General features: G+C 37.5%; 1 protein-coding gene across 1 annotated transcript in view; it reads left to right on the top strand.

The window, feature by feature from the left end:
- Positions 1-19,193, top strand: part of LOC136881320 (protein nubbin) — a 394,577-nt gene extending 375,384 nt beyond the window's left edge. The window contains exons 8-10 of the mRNA XM_067154133.2: positions 1,156-1,401; positions 8,707-9,431; positions 16,595-19,193. Coding sequence (XP_067010234.2) covers positions 1,156-1,401; positions 8,707-9,431; positions 16,595-16,835 — 1,212 coding nt within the window. The 3' untranslated portion in view covers positions 16,836-19,193. The remainder of the gene's footprint in view (positions 1-1,155; positions 1,402-8,706; positions 9,432-16,594) is intronic.
- The last annotated feature ends 606 nt before the right edge of the window (positions 19,194-19,799 follow it).

Genomic DNA, 19,799 nt, shown 5'->3' on the forward strand with positions numbered 1-19,799 from the left:
TCAATTTAAAATTATCATTTTGAATACTGTTAAATAGAGTACACATTAACTTGGATTGTGTATGCCTGCCAGAACTCATTGACTTGACACATACAAATGATATGATGATGCCATGAATGCTTTTGAAGTGACACCACTAATACACCACTCATATACAGATCTTTCCAAGTCGGTGAGTTAATTATGTATTGAAGTTTTCATTAATGGTTGTATAGAGACTTGTAATAAAAAATTAAAAATGGTTTTATTAAATTCCATATTATGGTCCTTTCTCTTTTGCTGGTGATTTAATGTCACACTGATCAGTTAGGTCTTTTGGTGACATTGGGATTGGAAAGGGCTAGGACCGCGAAGGAAGGAGTCCATGGCCTTAATTAAGGTACAGCCTGGTGTGAAAATGGGAAATGACAGAAAACCATCTTCAGGGCTGCCGATGGTGGGATGCAAGTTCACAACTATGTGACTTGAACCGTGTAGCTAACTTGCTCAGTACTTTATAATGTAACCGTACAAATGCTAATTTTGCAGAGCAATAATCAACTATCCTTAATCCTGAAATATCGCGCTTTTTTACTTTCCTGTAGACTTCACTTGAATAACAAAAAAAGGAAGGTTGCCAAAATCACTTGAACACACCAAGTCCGGGCTCACCAAGCAAGTTGGACACATGCTTTGGTTCTGTAGCTGTGAGCTTGCATTTAGGAGATAGTGAGTTTGAACCCCTCTGTCGGCAGCCCTGAAAATGGTTTTCCATTTTCACACCAGGTACCTACCTTAATTACAGCCATGGTTGCTTCCTTCCCAATCCTAGCCCTTTCCTATCCATTGTCGCTGTAAGACCTGGCTGTGTCAGTGCAACATAAAACAAATAAGGGGTCGATGACCTTCGATGTTAGGCCCTTTAAAACAACAAGCATCATCAAGCAAAACAAATAGTTAAACAATACAGGCCTGTTCGGAAGTGCTCTATAAATCATCATCCTCATAACTCCTTGTAATCATAATGCATTGATCTGTGTTGGTTGTAAGAATTGTTTTCATTCAGTTTAATAATAAAGCATTTCTTAGCCTATGAACTTTGAGTATGAAGTTTTACTGGGAGAAATAAAAAAATCACTTTACAATACCGTAACATATTTTATCTCTTCTCTGCAGTTGATGAGTCTTGGAGCCCAAGGTCAGCAACTGTTCCTGCAGAACCAGCTAGCGGCAGCGGCTGCGGGACAGATGCCCGTCAACTCTCCGCTGGCAGGACTTGGCCCTCAGGAGCTGCAGGCCCTTCAACAGACCCTACAACAACACCAGCACAGTCTCCAACAGCACCTGCAGCAGTTCGTGTTGTTCCAGCCTGGAGCAGGTGGCCAGCTACCAGCGCAGGCACAGTTCTTCCTGCAGAATCAGGTATGGAAACTCCCAATTCCAATGTACTTCAACTTTCTCTTAACTTTCTGCATTTTATATTGATAGTTGAATGTATACTCAACACTCAACGATGTTCTTTTCTCTTATTTCCTTTTTTAATATTTTTAGATAGATTGATAAGGAAAGGTTTGAAGCTATACCTATTATTTCTGTGTCTGAAAATACATAGTTGGACTCTGCATGTTAAGTCATGTTGGTGGTGGTAGTGATTATTGTTTTAAGAGAATGTTCAACTGAGAAACCAAACTCTGTTAACACTAATCAACAACAGAAAATCATAAATACACTTAGTATCAAAAAATACGCCAAGTAATAGTTCACAATCCGCAGTGTATCAGATACTCCACTGACATCAGCTGAAATAATTAGGGCATTTCTTCTTTTGATGCTCAATGGATACAAAACACAGTACTTTTCTTCTCCTAGTAATCTGAAGCTGAAGTCAAAGTTGGCCCTTTTTCTTGTCCAGGCAAATTCTTTACAAACGTTTTCATCGTAAGGATGGACAGTCTTTATGTTTGCCATAGAACAGCTAGTTGCTTGTGGAGTTCTATCATATAACCCAATCTTGAAAGTAATTTTTCTCCAGTAAGATGACGTCTGAAGAAGGTGTGAGAATATATAATTAATGAGGACTGAAAAGGAACAAAGAGTGTCAAATTAAGTCATATATGTAGATAGAGGAACTGAAGATGGGCCTTCTGTGAGTGTTGATGCCCGCCTACCTGATGAAGTTGAGAAACAGAATTGAGCTTGTCGGAGGCTGAGAAGAGATGATGAACAGAGAACATACGCATTTGAAGACGGGAGTGTATGAAGATCGGGAGATTGTCCTCGTCCTCCTTTTGTGTTTTCATGTTTGTCCTTGTCTGCTCTTCTCGTACTATTACATCTAGCTACAGTACATTGGTCGTAAGTGAAAGGATGATCTTCATGTTAAGAACGATGGTGCAATCGGATTGGCGGAGAAAATGAGGTTGCTTTGTTAGTTCGCGGTACTTGCCACACCAGAGCACAAGGCGCTGCCATGGATTGTCCTCGCCTCTTACCGGCAATATCCACAGTTTGTTTATTAAACAGCCGTAAGTGCACACACAATACAAGAATACACTGTAATTAAGACACACTTGTCAGTCAACGAATGTACCAGAGTTGTTTCTCCTTTCGTCTCTTGGTCGCAGTAACGTTCTTTATTATTCAACGTGCTTGAAAATGCAATACTGCCACCCCACTATTGTGTATTCCTTCACTCACAACATTGTAAATGGAATCAAATACTGAACGAAATAAACAATGTAGCCAGTGATTTTTATTACAACAGATGTTCACTATGCCCCACTCCTACTTTGGTTCACAACACTGTAGTAGTGACCTTTGAACTGTATTTAGGATGTGTGATGTGTCGCCAATGATCTGGAAAGCTGTCCGTATTCTTAGTACAAGTTTGTCTCTCTTTCTACAGGGTTCACACAGTAGTCAATTTATGCACAACTAACTGTGCACTGCCTACTCAGGCTGGGAAGTGACTTTGCAAAGCAAACGAGAATTACTCTGTCTCCCACTTCCCCTCTCTCCTCTGATGCACAGCAACAGCTGGTTCTCTGGCATATCAAATATGGCAAGTTCGTCAATTTGAGTTGCGCACCCAGAACTAACAAAAGTAACTTCATTTTCTCAAAAAGAAAAATTTTCTCTGCCAATCTGATTGCACCATAATTCTCAATATAACATGAAAAGTATCCCTGATTTTTTTTGACAGAAGGAAATATCAGGGGTTCTTGGAGACTTTAATGCAAAGATTGGAGAAACGACCACTGACAGTGAGTTTACACACATCGTGGGCCATTATGGCATTGGAAAGTGAAATAATAGTCGAGAGAGGCTACTACAGTTTTGTATGGAATGTGAATTATGTGTAACCAACACATTCTTTCAACATCATATTCTTCAACTGTATACATGGTGCTCCCCTGATGGTCTTCATAGAAATCAGATTGATTTTATATTGGTTAACAATCGCTGGAAATCCTCTGTCATCAGTGCTAAAACATACTCCGGTGCAGATTGTGGCACAGATCACCAACTACTGTTTATGGTGTTCCGGTTGAAACTCAGAGGCATGCGCCATGTACCTTGTAAAATGCAAAAGGTGGAAGGGGTGAATGTTCTTTTGAACACTAGAAGGGAGCACAGTACTGATGAAGGGTCCACATGGGAAGACTTCAAACAAAATATAGTGACCATTCCAATGAAACATTCTTCTCCAATACAGAGTCATTATAAGTTTTGGATCAGTGATCATACATGGCAGCTCATAGAACAGCGGAAACAACTGAAAGAAATAGGCTTGCACATTCAAGACAGAAACTTTGAGCTGTGTCATGAAATTCAATGTAATTGCCACTTAGACAAACATAAGTATCTGTCAGGAATCTGTGAAGAAATTGAAGCTCATAGCCATCACAATGAGACACGAGATATATACCGTAAAGTAAAACAGCTGTCAAATAAATATAAACCTCATGTATAGTCCATAGAAGATTCTAATGGTCATAGGATACATGATTTTGAAATTGTAGTGAATAGATGGAAACGGTACTGTGAGGACTTGTATAAAGAAGAGACAGTGCAGCTGATGATTGAATGGCGAGATTTTGAACAAGAATCAGACATCTTACTTCAGGAAACAAAAAGGGCAATCACATCGTTGCGACCGCACAAAGCACCGGGTTCTGATGACATAACAGCTGAACTGCTGAAAGAGACGAGCGATAGTGGTGCTCATATCACAGACATTTGCAATAAAATATGGAAAAATGGCAAATGGCCAGCTGACTGGGTTACATCCATCTTCATCCCCTTGCATAAAAAGGGCTCAACAATGAAGTGTGATAACTATAGGACTTTATCGTTAATTTCACATGCTAGCAAGATCATGTTGTATATCTTGAAAGACAGACTCCAAAATTATATTAGTTCACAGATTCCTCCTGAACAAGCTGGTTTCGTCATAGGAAAAGGCACAAGAGAACAGCTGTTGAACATCCGACGGCTAATCGAAAAGAGCAGAGAATTCCAACTTCCTATGATCATTTGCTTTCTAGACTATAGGAAAGCCTCTTACTGTGTTCAGTGGGAGAAAATTTTGCAAGTGTTATTGGAAATGGGAGTTCTAAAACATCTTATCTGGTTGATAAAGAATCTATATGAGTCTAACTCAGCAGTTGTCAGGATCATTGGCAAGATGTCTGAAATTTTCAAGACACAAAGGGACATTCGCCAAAGCTGTATATTGTCACCCCAGCTTTTTAATATTTATGGCGAGTACATCATGAGAACTGCATTGGTTGGATGGACTGGTGGATTTCCTATTGGTAGCAGAAAGATATTGAATCTCCGATATGCAGATGATACTGTATTGATTGCCATGGATGAGGCAGAAATGACAAAGCTTTTAGACCGTGTTAGAACTGAGAACATCAGTTTGGGTTTGCAGATCAACATGCAAAAGACAAAAATTATGGTAGTTGATAGGCCTGGCAAGCTGAATGAACTCAGTGCCTTTAGCAAAATGGAAATGGTTTCAGAAATGTTGTACATGGATGCCATTATAACTAGCAACAACAGCTGTGAAATAGAGATCAGGAGAAGGATTGCCAAAGCCAAGAACATCATGTCTCAGTTATCTCATTTCTGTAAAGCAAAAGACAAAAATTATGGTAGTTGATAGGCCTGGCAAGCTGAATGAACTCAGTGCCTTTAGCAAAATGGAAATGGTTTCAGAAATGTTGTACATGGATGCCATTATAACTAGCAACAACAGCTGTGAAATAGAGATCAGGAGAAGGATTGCCAAAGCCAAGAACATCATGTCTCAGTTATCTCATTTCTGTAAAGTTAAAGATGAGACTAGTACAGACACTGGTATTCTTTATCTTCCTCTATGGTGCTGAAACGTGGATTTTACGAACTTCAGATTTGAATAAGATCAACTCATTTGAGATGTGGTATTGGAGAAGAATACTTTGCATTCCTTGGACAGCATTTCGAACCAACGAATCCATCCTCAAGGAGCTGAACATCAGTACCACGGCAAAATGTCAACAGAGGGCTCTCCAATTCTTTGGTCATATCATGCATCATGCAGAAGGAAGCCTTGAAAAGCACATAATCTTGGGAAACGTGCCTGGAAAGAGGGAGCTTGGGCGAGCACCTATATGCTGGACAGATGCATAAAACATGCAACAAAGACATCGTTCATACAATCTACCCGTAAGCACAGACCGCGGAGGATGGAAACGGGTACAAAGAAATATCTTCAGAGATCACGATCCTCAGAATTGAGGGATCGATACAGACAGACAGACAGACATATTTCTGATGCACCTTCTATACGTCAATTGTAGGTGACGAGAAGTCCATTTTTGGTAGACATACGTCAAGCAGACATGAAATACTTTACGTGCATTGATAAAGTACGTCATATTTATGTGTTGAGTTTCAATGGGCAAACAGTGAAGATGGGAGCACGGGTGCAGTTCGAGATCACATCTACTTCACAACTGATTAGTGAATGTACTTTCAGCCGGACAAGTGTTAATGATGACAGGGGGTTAGTGGGGATGTGCTTATTCATGATAGAAACGTCATTTTTATGTACTCTACTAATCTGGGGTTAAAATAAAATCTTGATTTACGGTTCTTCCTAATGTGCTGTCTATCTAAACAGTTGATAATGACCTAACTACTTCCCTTCTGCTGGTAATAATACTTCTTTACTAAACTTCGCCTATTAATGAAGAAGTACAGGAACGGAAACTATTACTGCCATACAGTAATTTTTCCATATCTAACACTAGGATTAGCACTTCACAAATTTAACAGCTTACATATTTACAATGCTTTCTCTGTGTCATTCATCTCAGAGTAAAATAGAGTCCACACAATATGTTGTTATATTGCACCTTAGATATGTTTTGTCCATGTTTACTTTGGGATACAAAATTTCTGTAGTGTTACTTCAAGAACCTGAAATCGTACATTTTAATGGCCTCTTGGAAACTGTATGTCCTAAATTTCAAAGTTATACCCTTTAAATTTTTGAAAAATTAGGCAGAGGAGAGTTTCAAATATTGTAACAATTCATAACAAGCATATCTTTTTTCTTCTTGGTACAATCTGTTTTATTTTTTTCTGAAAACTTTTGATGTCTTTCTGAGTCAAGTCCTTTAATATTCTTTTAATCATCCACCTACTTTCACGTTATTCATATTTTCTACGTCTTATACTTCTTCACACTGGTGTCTTTAGTGACTGCTTTTACCCTTGTACTAAAACCTGTTTGCATGAAGTAGCTCATATGTTGGTGGTGGTGGTGGTGGTGGTGCTGGTGTATTAGACATGGTGATGGTTACAGGGGTTACTTCAGCAGAGCTTTGGTCACCAAGGTCTGTCATCACGAGGAGTTCCAGTTGTCTCCCAAGCGGCACAGGTAACAGTTTTGCCATTCTACTTACCAGATAGCCGTAATAACCAGTCATAGTAGCCATTTACATAAATCATACCAGGTAAAATATTATCCTCAAATAAAATCCCTTTAAGATTAACTCCTTTATTTTTCTTATATATGTATATGCTGGTGTTTCCAAATTCTTCAGAGTTCACTGCTGAAGCAGAATACTTGTAGATTTTTTTTTTTTTGCATGATTTCTGGTAGTTACTGGTCTTCATTCAACAAAGAGATGAAAGTCTGTTATAGATCCAAAATAGCAGTGGCTCAAGTGATTGCAATGTACTGAACAGGCTTGCCAATGATACTGAATAACAGGAAAGATGATAGACGGGTTAGAGCTACAAAGTATTGGTGTGGGCAAGACAGTTGGTCTGAATTGGTCAGGTCAGGCTAGTGACAAGACCATAGGAACAAAGAAACTGGTGGCATTCATTTCATTAGTTTCATGCTGTCTTGGTTTTATTTCTTCTTTATAAGTAAGAATACTTCCTGAAGTGGGTGGGTTGGGTCCTGGCATGTATCGAGGAAGGACCTCTCTTCTCTGCTACTTCAGGTATCGTAAAATGTCATTTTTCAAGGACTCTAACATATGAACCAAATACCAAAACCATACCAATAAAAGAGTTTCACAACAGAAAAAAATCACCTTGTTGAAGCTCTTGTTTTCTCTGGCCACTGTAAGGTTGTAAAAATATGGACCATAAACATGAAAGTCAAACAACACATTGATGCATTTGAATGTAGTGTTGGTGCAGAATCCTGCATGTACAGTGGACTGAAAAGAGAGCCAGTGTGTTATCATCAAGCAGCTTAACATCTACAAACATTTTTCTCCCCATCTCAACTGCAAAATCCCCCAGTTCTTTGGGCACATCTTAAGAAGAAATGGAGAAAATCTTGAAAAATGCATCATGCAATGGAAGGTCGAAGATATAAGACCAAAGGAAGGACAATGTGCTGATGGATTGACCTCATCAGCAGATTTTAAGAACAACTGAATACCATCCAGAATGGGGAAGCGTAGTTAGAGGAGTCGTGACTCTCATAAATCAGTAAAACAACTTGATGATAGCAGCCTGTGTATACCCTGGTAAGGAATTTTCATGGCATACTCTTTTTGCTCCTAGGATTGTCACCTATTCAGGTCAACTTGAACCACCTGTTTTGTTTTAATCGTAATTAATGTCAGTAGGACATTCTTTGTCCCACTGTGGAAGCATAATATGATACCTTCTGTTTTCCTTTGCCACACAGTTCCAGATGTAGGTTCCTAAGTTAACTTGATCCACTTAGATTCCTGTACAACCAACATTCTGAGTTTGTTAAAAATTACTTCCCACAATCACAGACTATATCACTGCTTCTAAATCACAGATGTTAAGAATATTGATAGTTATATTCCTGGTTAGTAATTGAGTCACAGCTGACACCATGAACTTGGAGCAAGAAATCCACAGAATTACACTGTTCTAAAACTCTTATTTCCAAAGAAAGAATCAATTTCTTCTCCATGTTCTTGATTACTATAGGTGTATAAAAATCTATGAACATTCAGTTCCGCAAAATTATGAAAGTAAATTGAGTGTACAGAGGGCATTCAGAAGTTCAATGCAGGATATCTTGCTGAAGGATATAGCAATCTAGCCAACAACTATTATTGAGTGCAAGTCTACTCCCTAGTGATTATTTCAGTCAACTTTTAGTAATTCACATTTGTTTGAGAAACTTTCTTAATGCAACTGTAATTTAATTTGTAACATCATGTTACACAGGTCCAGCAAGCTGTTGCTCAAGCAGCCCAGCAGTTGCAGCAACTCCAGAAGCAGCAACAGCAGCAACAGCAGCAGCAACAGAGTCATAACAACTCTCAGCTGAGCAGTCCACCAAACCACCATGCAGCTCACCATGCCGCTCTCACCCAGCATCACAATACCGTGAACCATCAGCAGCATCACCCGCCGTCAGCAGGACAACCCACCCATCATCACCACCACCATCACCACTCTCAACACCACATCAAGGCGCCGCAGTCGCGAATCCTCGAGCCATCCCCAGAGGAGACGACGGATCTTGAGGAACTAGAACAGTTCGCAAAGACATTCAAACAACGTAGAATCAAACTCGGCTTCACTCAGGGTGATGTTGGACTTGCTATGGGCAAACTGTATGGAAACGACTTCTCTCAAACTACCATATCGAGGTTTGAGGCGCTCAACCTGTCTTTCAAAAATATGTGCAAATTGAAACCTCTTCTTCAGAAGTGGCTGGAAGATGCAGATAGTTCGTTACATAATCCAAACTCGCTGACTAATCCCCTTACAACACCCGAGGCTATCGGAAGACGCAGAAAGAAACGCACGTCAATAGAGACTAGTGTACGTGTAGCACTAGAGAAAGCGTTCATGCAAAATCCAAAGCCAACATCGGAGGAAATAGCCCTATTGGCAGAGAGTCTATCCATGGAAAAGGAGGTGGTTCGAGTGTGGTTTTGTAACAGGTAAGAATTACTCACATTTTAGAATATTTTCATTAGAAACAGAATGCGAAGCTCTCCAGTATATACTAGAATAGAAACTTGCAAAAATGGTAGCACCTGTAGGTAACTTTATTAGGCTTAAAAAAATGGAAAGAAAGATAATTTAGTAAGGCTGAGATGCATGAAGAAGGCACATAATGAGTATTGACTTCTCAAAGGCAATTTGAGCTGTCTACAAGATGTAGAGAGAAACTAGGAAAACTGGGTAAAGTCTGGGAAAGGGAAAAATCTGAGAAACTAACCAAAAATGATTGAGTTGTGTAGAAAGATAGGAACACTTAATAAGATAAACATGACGGCAGGTAATTTACTATCTCTTTTCATCTTTACCTTTCTGTCTCTTCCTATTTCCTGTCTTTATCTGGCTTCCTTCTTATCCTACACTTCACACATAAGGACTGAAGATCTGTCCAAATGGCCCCTCAGTGAGCGTTGATGACTCTTGTCCTGACGACACTTAAAAATGACGATGATCCCATCAGGGGCTGGGAAAAAATTGATATAGAAGAACAGGGTTTGATGAGGAGACGATATGAATACTGCAGTGTATGAGACTGTGGATATTGTCCTTTTGTGATTTCACATTTATCCTCATCTTCTCTTTCTTTTGCTCCATCTTCTCACGCTGACCTGTCCTTGTGTTAATCACTCATGTGAAACCTATCTTTCCGTACAGGACTTGATTTCTCACTTATTTGTTCCTTTCCACTACTGACAGAAATATTTATTTTGAATAAACTTACCGTAAAGTGGGGTCACTTTGAACATCCTAAAATTATTTTTGTTTATTAACCAAAACTTCTCAAGATATTGACAGTAAACGTTTCGGGAAGTTGCAAGAGGAGTTACTGAATATAACAAAGCAAATTATTGTATATTATCAACCACATGATTTTTATCTTTTTATTTTTCACTGTTTAAAGTCAGGGTCAGGGTCACTTTAAACATAGAAATATTTCTGTGCAAGTCATACCATTCACTGTTCAATAATACCCCTATCATATGAAAGAGTATTTTGTATATAAAAGTAGTTTTGAGAGTAACTTATTTACAATATTTGAGAATTATTTACAAGTTTCCTTCAACAACCTGAAAACATTTATATACAATTATGGCAAAATTCTGCTAATAATGGAAATGAGTGTTAGCCTATTTATGAAATAAGAAAATTATTTAAAAACAGACCATTTCAAAGCCTTTCAAAGCAATTTGAATGACTTCAACCAAGCTAATGGAACAACATATCACTGATCAGCTGATCTGTCAGTGTCGACGAACATTAAAACCACTGTTCACATCGCCCCTCAGAAGACAGGTTTTTCTTTTTTTTTTTTTTTATGTCACCAAAAAATACACATAACATATTATGCTTTTTGTAAACATCCATTTAGGTTTTTATCTTGCCCACAAAGTCTCATTTAGAATTCTGAAACCTAAAATGCTTATAGGTAAGGTAAGGGTTATTCTGCCCGAAGGCAGGTCTGAACCTCCGCAGAGGTGTTCCTGAACCGGAGTTTACGTGCGGTAGGGTGGCCAGTTCCTTTCCGCTCCTCCATTCCTTACCCCCACCAACAGCGCGTGGCAACCCATCCAACTCCTGACCACGCCCAATGTTGCTTAACTTCGGAGATCTCACGGGATCCGGTGTTTCAACACAGCTACGGCCGTTTAAAATGCTTATAATACTAGGCAAATGCTATTTGAGGTTAGAAAAGAATTTACATTTCCCAAAATTATTTTCTTTTCTGGAGTTGTTATACAATGTTACTCTACTTTATATAGACTGTTATATCATCTGAAAGTACAGATTATTGGTGATTTTTAACATTTGTGGCCTTAGTTCCCTTATTTTAAACCCTGAATCACTGTTCAAAATCACCTCGCCATTCAGAGTGACCCCACTTTACAGCAATTCTCTTTCCTCATAATTAGAGGTTGCCTAGATTGACAAAGCCCACAAAAAAATTAGGTTGTGAAATTATCTTAATGCCCAAAAATAATGGAGCATTTATAACTTAAAACATCATTAATTGAGATAAATCTACATGATATGGAAATTACATTAAAACTAAAAATCATTTAAATTTAATTTGTGCACCATTATCCTTGTGAATTCCAGATTAGCTATATCAATGGTTCCTTAGAGTACTTAGAGAACCTTTTGCAGTGTACAGTATGTCTCAGACTAAACAATGACGACAGACATCATCGTTTAAGAATGATAATCTCATACCGGAATATAACAAAAATCTGATTTTTCAGGAGAATGAAAAGACCTGTCCGATAGTTGAAAATGGAAAAGAAAAGTTTATGTCAAATACAAATTATGAATTAAATTTGATCACAATCATAGAATAATACAAAAAATAATTGTGGTATCAATAGACAAGTGTCATAATATACAAGATGCAGCTTTTGGTTTATTCTAAGCAATTCTTTCGGATATTTTTGTGGTTGTTATTACTCAGTACACAATTTCTATCACTTGTATCATAGGCAGAGTACTCCAACATTACCACAGAACAACCTGCAGGGTTAAAAGAGCCACTATGAAATAGTACAGAAAATTTGCAGATACAAGGTCTCCATTCTTAAGCAACGACGTACTCCCAGTTTTGTAAAGGATTCATAATCTTTCAATCTACATACTGCTCCATTGTATCTGGCAAGGCAACTATCCAGGTGATGGGCATTGAATTCATGATCAGACTGAAAATATTCCAGACTTTCAGCCTTGTTTTAGAAGAGATGACTAGTCCCTCATGATATAAGCTACAGTATTTTGAATTACTGAATGAAATAACTTGTTTTAAACAGTGATGTATGCTGAATTCAAGCTGTGGACTATCATTTATCTTAAATTACTAATTTTCAATCATTGATCAGAAGAAATATAATTAATACATTTTGAACACTGTTGCCAGTAAATTTTGCAACAAAAAATCTGGTGGCGATGGTGGGGAGTAAGAAAAAATGAGGTTTTTAAAGTTCACATACATGAGCCATATAACCACAAATACTGTATCTGTATTTTTGAAAGGATTATTATTATTATTATTATTATTATTATTATTATTATTATTATTATTATTATTATTATTTCCTGGCCATATATGTACCCATAAAACAGGCACTCCCGAGCTTACTCAGGGTTGGCTCGTCTGACTCGGCGAGAGTATATTTGACCTTCTTGTACCAGATCTAAATGCACTTCACTTTTCCTTAAAGCAGCCTCAGCAGTTCGTTTCCACACGTTGCCTTAGAACGCCCTCTTTCTCTCTTCAGCTCTTCAATGGCAAGAGCTTTCTGTACAAAATGGGGTTCATTTTTTCTTCTGATGTGACCGTGCCAGCAGAGCTGGTTTTCCTCCATCTCATCACTGATGGGCACAGCTTTGAAAGATGTCCGCACATGTCATTGCACACTTTGTCGTGCAGTGTGACTCCAGCCGACCATCGCAACATCCGCATCTCTGTGACATGCATTTGCTGGTCATCCTTTTCCTGCCTTGCCCAACATTTGGAGTTGCACATGAAGGCAAGTACACTTTGACTGGAATCCGCTTATCACACAGAACATCAGTCAGAGACTGCCATTTCATCCAACCAATACTGATGCGGTGCTTGATGTCTGCTGTGATGACTGATCCAAGATATTTGAACTTGTCGGTCCTCATCAGTGGTTCTCCAGCAAGGAAGACAGTGTTTTGCCCAGACTGCACAGGGATGAAGTTCTAATTATCACTAATTTATCTTTATACTTCAGCTGCCAGAATTGTTTATCCAGTAACTGTTTTATTGCACATGGTTCTTCCTTTGTAAAGAAAGTAACACAACACTATATAGAAATTTAAAAAAAAGATAATATTAAAGAACTAATTATACAACTAGAAACAACCAGTAAGCTTTCTTGAACATGGAACAACGAAGAAACTAACGTGTTTCACGAATGGATCAGCCGTGCCAATTTGAAGACTTTCAGAGATATTCGAGTGGTATAGTGATACGACTGAGAGAAGCCTAACACAGCTTTCTCCTCACGCCCTGCTTCTAAACCTAACATGGGGGGGGAGAGCGACATAGGGGCTGGGCTGCAATATCACTTTACAAAGTTCTCTGCATTTAAAAGTGTTCCATAGCTTCCATGTTATGTAAATGTATCAAATTCTCAAATTAGTAGGTATTTTGGATCTATTTTACTCTCATGTTGGATTAAGCATCACCGATAGCCTTGGCAGCCCACAGTAAAGGCCTGCATCCTTGTTGTAAAGGGGTAATGTATAGGTAGGCCTAGTCTATTAAGATTTTTGTCACTTATTGCTTGCTACTATAGTGCTCATAAATATTGACAATTGCAGGGATGATTGTTCATTTTATGGATATCAGTGAATCCAGAATATTGACAACTGTCCTAAAGTTTATCTCAATATAAACAAATGTGCCAATCTATTATAAAGCCAGGAATATGCTCAAAACTCAGAATGAATTTTTAGTGTCATAGTAAAATGTAATTGCTCTTAAACAAATGCTAATGCTAAATAAAAGTTAATATTCTTACAACCAATCAATACTATTGATAACTTTTTTAAAAATAAAGCATACATGTTTTGCCCTATTTAAAGGTTTCTTCATTGCATAATCCGTTTGATCAACACCATAATTACTCGCTCTTCTGACGCTTCAGCCCATGAAGGGCCCTAGCCTCTCCAGTAGCACTTGCCGGAGCTCTTCTTCTCCAGCCCCTCATCCCTAACCCCTCCAGATCTCTTGAGATGTTGTCCAGCCATCTTGTCCTTGATCTCCCCCACCTTTGTTGGCCACCAGAATGTTGGTTGAGGATCATCTGTGTTGCTCAGCCCTGCTCCATCCTTATGATGTGCTTGAGGTACCAAAGTCTCCTCTTTTTGGCCTCTGAGGTCACCATACAGGGCGTAGACTTCTTTATTGGTTGTGGTCTGCTACTCTCATTGATCGTCAACCGTACTGAAGACCTTCCTCACCCGTAGAAAGTTCCTGTCACACTCGTTTAGAGTCCACATCTAGCAAGCATACAACACTACAAGATGGTTTATAACCTGTTTTCTATCTTCTGGAGAGCTTAAAGTCCTCAGTAACTTCTGGAAGGTGTTCCCAGCTGCCACCCTCGCCTTAATCTCCTCGCTGATGTGGTTGTCCTCATTCATGAGGGCCCGTAGGTACTTAAACTGCACCACTCTCTCATAGGTGTCACCTACATATTCCAGGCCTCACACATTGTTATATCTTGCTTTGTCTCGGGTGTTTACCATGTACTTGATTTTGTTCACCTCGTTAATTTGAACGTTTTAGATTCAAAATCATTAAAAATTCAAACTTTTCATTTGATCCCTGGACATCCTATACAACATAATGTTAATCTTCTGTAATTCAATTATTATTTTGGATAATTCAAACTGATACCCAACAAGATTAACTAGAGAAATTAGGAATTTAGCCTGCAATACCAGTATATTGTGAGTCAGGGTGCTGGGATTAGAAAGGTTTTGAAAGGAATGCAGGTTAGTCTAGCTTGTTTCTTAAATTCTAGGAAATAGTCCCATCCTCTCCCTCTTCCTTCCCACTCCAGGCACTTGTTTTCATTGTGTACTGTAGTTAGTCCCTTCAATCTACCTGCAGTTACAGATGAAGTTACTGTAGCAGTTTTTCTTTTAAAAGTGTGCATTGTTATAGAGTGCAGTAGAAAATTACGGTACATCACGGGCATCAACGTTTGTTTAATACTGAACTGTGCCAATAATGTCTGTTCAAACCGACTCCTTCTCCTTCTTCTTCTGTGAATCTGTTTTGAGACAGGTATCAACTGGACATCCTCCATGATTCTCTGTCCTGAGCAACATGCTTCAGTTGTTCATAGTATCTCCCTTGTTTGACATCTGTTAATTGTTATAGAGTGCAGTAGAAAATTACGGTACATCACGGGCATCAACGTTTGTTTAATACTGAACTGTGCCAATAATGTCTGTTCAAACCGACTCCTTCTCCTTCTTCTTCTGTGAATCTGTTTTGAGACAGGTATCAACTGGACATCCTCCATGATTCTCTGTCCTGAGCAACATGCTTCAGTTGTTCATAGTATCTCCCTTGTTTGACATCTGTTAACATTCCAAACCTTCTTCTTCTTCCTTTTCTTCCATCTATTTTTCCATCCATCACCCTCTGCTGAAGACAATTTCTATGTAGTATGTGAGCCAACCAGGATATTTTCCTCTTATAATTTTCATCAGGTGTCCCTTCTCTCCTACTTTTCTTAGCACTTCATCATTTCCTGTCCACTTCACTTTTTCCATTCTTCTCCACAATCATATTTAAAAACTTTCCAAATATTTTGGTTTATTTTCTTAATGTACATGTTTCAGCTCCATATGACATTACGCTCCACACAAAACACTTTGCGAACCTCCTTCTTAAATCAATAGTGATTGCCTTAGATGTCAAAAACCCTCTCAACTTTCTGAAAGCTTCTTTTCCCATAGATAATCTGCTTCTTAATTCTTCTGTACAGCTTCCATTCCATGTTAACAAACTTCCCAAATATCTATTTTACTTGTTCCAATTTCTTTCCCTCCAGTGTTATATTAACGGCACTCTCTTCCTTTCCTATTCTCATCACCTTAATCTTCCCGATGATCTTCATTCCGAACTCTTTGCCCAATCTCTCAATATTTTCCGACTCCACTGCAATATAAAATATTTACCTTTTCTTTTTCTGAGAAGGCATCATCCATCCATATTGTGGAAAGAGGATCAAAAAATGTGTGAGATAGCTAGAGACTTTTCCCTAGAACATGTAGTCTGCTCAGTTCTCTCTGCAGTTGCATTGACTTTTATGCTTATTTCAATTAAACGTTTAAAAAATTGAAACTTGTCTAATTCAAAATCTTAAAAAATTCCATATTATTTCATTGGTTTTAACTTTAAATTAACCAAGTTTGACTGTAGTATTGATTGGCTGTAAGAATATCACCTTTTATTTAAGATTAATTAATCAGTATGGTATAATATGACTTACTTTTTCTTTTAAAATGCTAATGTGCCGTTGTGGCTAGTGAGCTGGTATTCGTACTGTGTATTATTGCATTGTTGAAGGCGCCAGAAGGAGAAAAGGATCAATCCCCCCACTGCAGCTATGGGCAGCCCGACCATTTGCTCCGTAGCAGGCTCCACTCCTTCCAGCATGTTTGCATCGTTAGCCAACTCCCTCGCCGGTGGATCGCTGTCGGCCATGGCGAGTCCCTTGTCGCTCGTCACTTCTTCTGGACACGGATTTGGCGGACCTGGCGGAGGTCCTCCCACCTCCGCCCAGTCGACCATCATCAAGAGTGAATGACTATACTAGTCCGACACTTGCCATCTTCAATAGACAGTAGGTCTGTCGATTCCAACAGCTTTCAGAATTCTTCTGGCCAGTCTGTAAGATACAGTATTATGTTACTGTATCACTTAAGAAGAACTGACGGTTGGAATTTTGTGCAAGGGTCGAATTTGTATACAAGGTCATCAAAATATTAAACATATGGTACCTTCTATCAATATACTCTGCAATATTTTGTGCAGATGTGTCTCTCTTATTATTTGTTTCCTAATATTTAAGATATAAAACTTTCCTTTTTCTGTTCACACAAAATTTTTGTTTTGACAGAAAGCCCTATTGCTTGATCAGCATTGTCAAACAGAACTTTTGAAAACAAGAAGAAAAATGTTATTTTAAACTATTGTTTCAGAATCATGATGATTTCACTTCAGATAGTTCAGTCATGAAAAAAAAGGAAGTGAAATAATACATAACATTTTGTAATATATTTTTATGGAACAGAAAGGGAAAGAGAACTATTTGAAGAGGAATTGTCATGATTCAGAGAGCAAAAGATTTTTATCTATACCAGTAGTTTCTTGTCTATAGCAACATGAAATTTAGATATATTGTTTTATTTCAACTTTGGACTAAAAGACTGTCTGCTTTGTTTTATAGCCTACTTTAAAGGTTATACGTCATGACAGGTTGTGTATGATATATGTATATGTGTGTGTGTCACTCGGTGTCAGACCCCGTATCAAGAAAAGTATATTTCACATAGAAAAACAGGAATTCCCATGCATTTAATAATAGTACATTCAATAGACAAGTCAGTACATTCAGAAGATTTAAGAATTGTGTCTATTGTTATCACATTTAAAGAAGTGAAGGAAAAAGAGAAACCTTCCGGAAAGAATGTTTTTTACCATTGAAAGTGAATCTTTTAATATATCATGGAGTGGGTTGTGTTTTTATGAATGTTAGAAAATTTCCAAAGATGTCTGAAGCCAAGCCTCTGTTAGATCTCAATATATAATCCTAAAAAAGAAATTTCAATTAGTATTTTTTAAGAAATTTGTTAGGAGGCACGTATATATAAGATGACACCTTCAGTGTTATAAATTTTAATTTAAATTAGGAGTTGGATTACAAGTCTTCCAATATACATGTTCCTGAAGTTCTTAGTACCGGATATCCCAAAATCTTGTAGATATTATTTCAAAGACAGATCAAAATATATGTGCTATAAGAATTTTTTCAATACTGAGTCAAATATCTGCAAACCTGCATACGTCTTTGCTTGCATTGTAGATATGTATATTGAATCTTTTTGTTTACATTTTAACTGGCTTGACAAATTCTATCACAGATCATGGAGCTCAACTCGCAAGAAACTCCAAGAAATACTACAGTACCAGTTTTGTAGCTTGAGCTGAGATGCAGGAAAAAGTGCAGGAATATGAGACAGTATAGCTACTGATGTAAAATTCCTGTCCCTAGAAAAAGCCACATGAACTTTCTAGCATAGGTTTTTTAAAACTCCTAAGTACTATACAATATGTCTCGGTGTGTGTGCGTGTGCATGACAAACACTATTGCCAATGTGTATAAATTATTAATAAGCCCCCTTTTCCAATGTGCAACACCTAAATAGGAAAGAAGAAAAATGAATAAGGTAATAATTATATTGAGTTTAAAAAATTGTTTTATGGTGTCCAATGACTTAGCTTGTCAACCTGCACCAGTTTAAAGCAGGGTTCCTTACATACAACAATATTGTGGTGCAAGTTGCCAGGTTGATTCAATTGTTAACATGAAAATATAGAAGATGTAACGTGTATAGTTCGCACTCGTCTCGATTTCGAGTTTTATTTTATATTGATGGGATCTATGATTGATTTATTATTATTAATTATTGCTAGAATTTTTGAACGTGATGAGGACCAAGAATAAAGCATTAAAGTTCCTATTGCTATAATGGCAAAACCAAATAATTAGTTGAAATGTTATCAGTTTTGGTCCATATTTTGATTAGAGATTAGGATATGATGTTATAATTATGTACAGCTTTAAGTTTTAACTCCTTTATCTCATTTCATATAAATATACAGATAGATACAGTATTGTTATTCTAACAGACAGCAAACAAAATAGTTAAATTGGATATTTTGGACAGAAATGAGTTAAGCTTGCTGGTACTTGTTTCAATGCAAGGAATTATTTCCAGAAATATGTTACCTAACTTGATTATGTTAAGATATTTCATATATTTAAAATACCTTATTCTACATTACAAATTTTAAATTGTTTTTTGTATCATATTTTGTATTTTCTTTCTAAATGTCCAATTGAAACATACCAAAAGTGAGGTTATGAAATACAGATGTTTGCTCCTTAGATATCTTATCATTTCACCTTTAATTTATTTATTACCTTCACAAACTTCCTCATTTAACCTCCTCCCTTTCTTGACCTTTTGTCCTTGGATGCAACATTACACATTTTTAAAAAAGAATTTTTATACCGTACTTCCTTATTATGTACAGAAATGTGTTTTTATTGTCTTGTTGTAAATTTGTGGTTGTCTCTCCTAATCATAATGACACCATCAGAAGAAACATGTATCCATTTCGTATTCTGTAACTCTGTGGTTTTAACCGCCTACCCAAATAATAATAATAATACTAAATAATAATATGACATTAATACTATAACTACTGTACATTAAAGAAGGAGATAAGAAGTCGCAGATGAAGACTTTATACACAAACGATACATTCTTTTTTATTCGATGTCATGTTTGTGATATATGTTTGTTTTTTGAGTCCACATTCTTAAATAAAACCAATAGGACTTTAGGCCTAAACCAGCTTTCTGTGGTAACCATATAAACAAATGTAGAGCTGCAGGTAACAGTAGAAATAATGGTAATAAGAAAGGAACTCTTGTCGTGTTTTTGTCAACTTGTATCTCTTAAAAGATGTATCATATAAAATT

This window comes from Anabrus simplex, chromosome 9 (assembly GCF_040414725.1).
Source record: "Anabrus simplex isolate iqAnaSimp1 chromosome 9, ASM4041472v1, whole genome shotgun sequence".
NCBI lineage: Eukaryota > Metazoa > Arthropoda > Insecta > Orthoptera > Tettigoniidae > Anabrus > Anabrus simplex.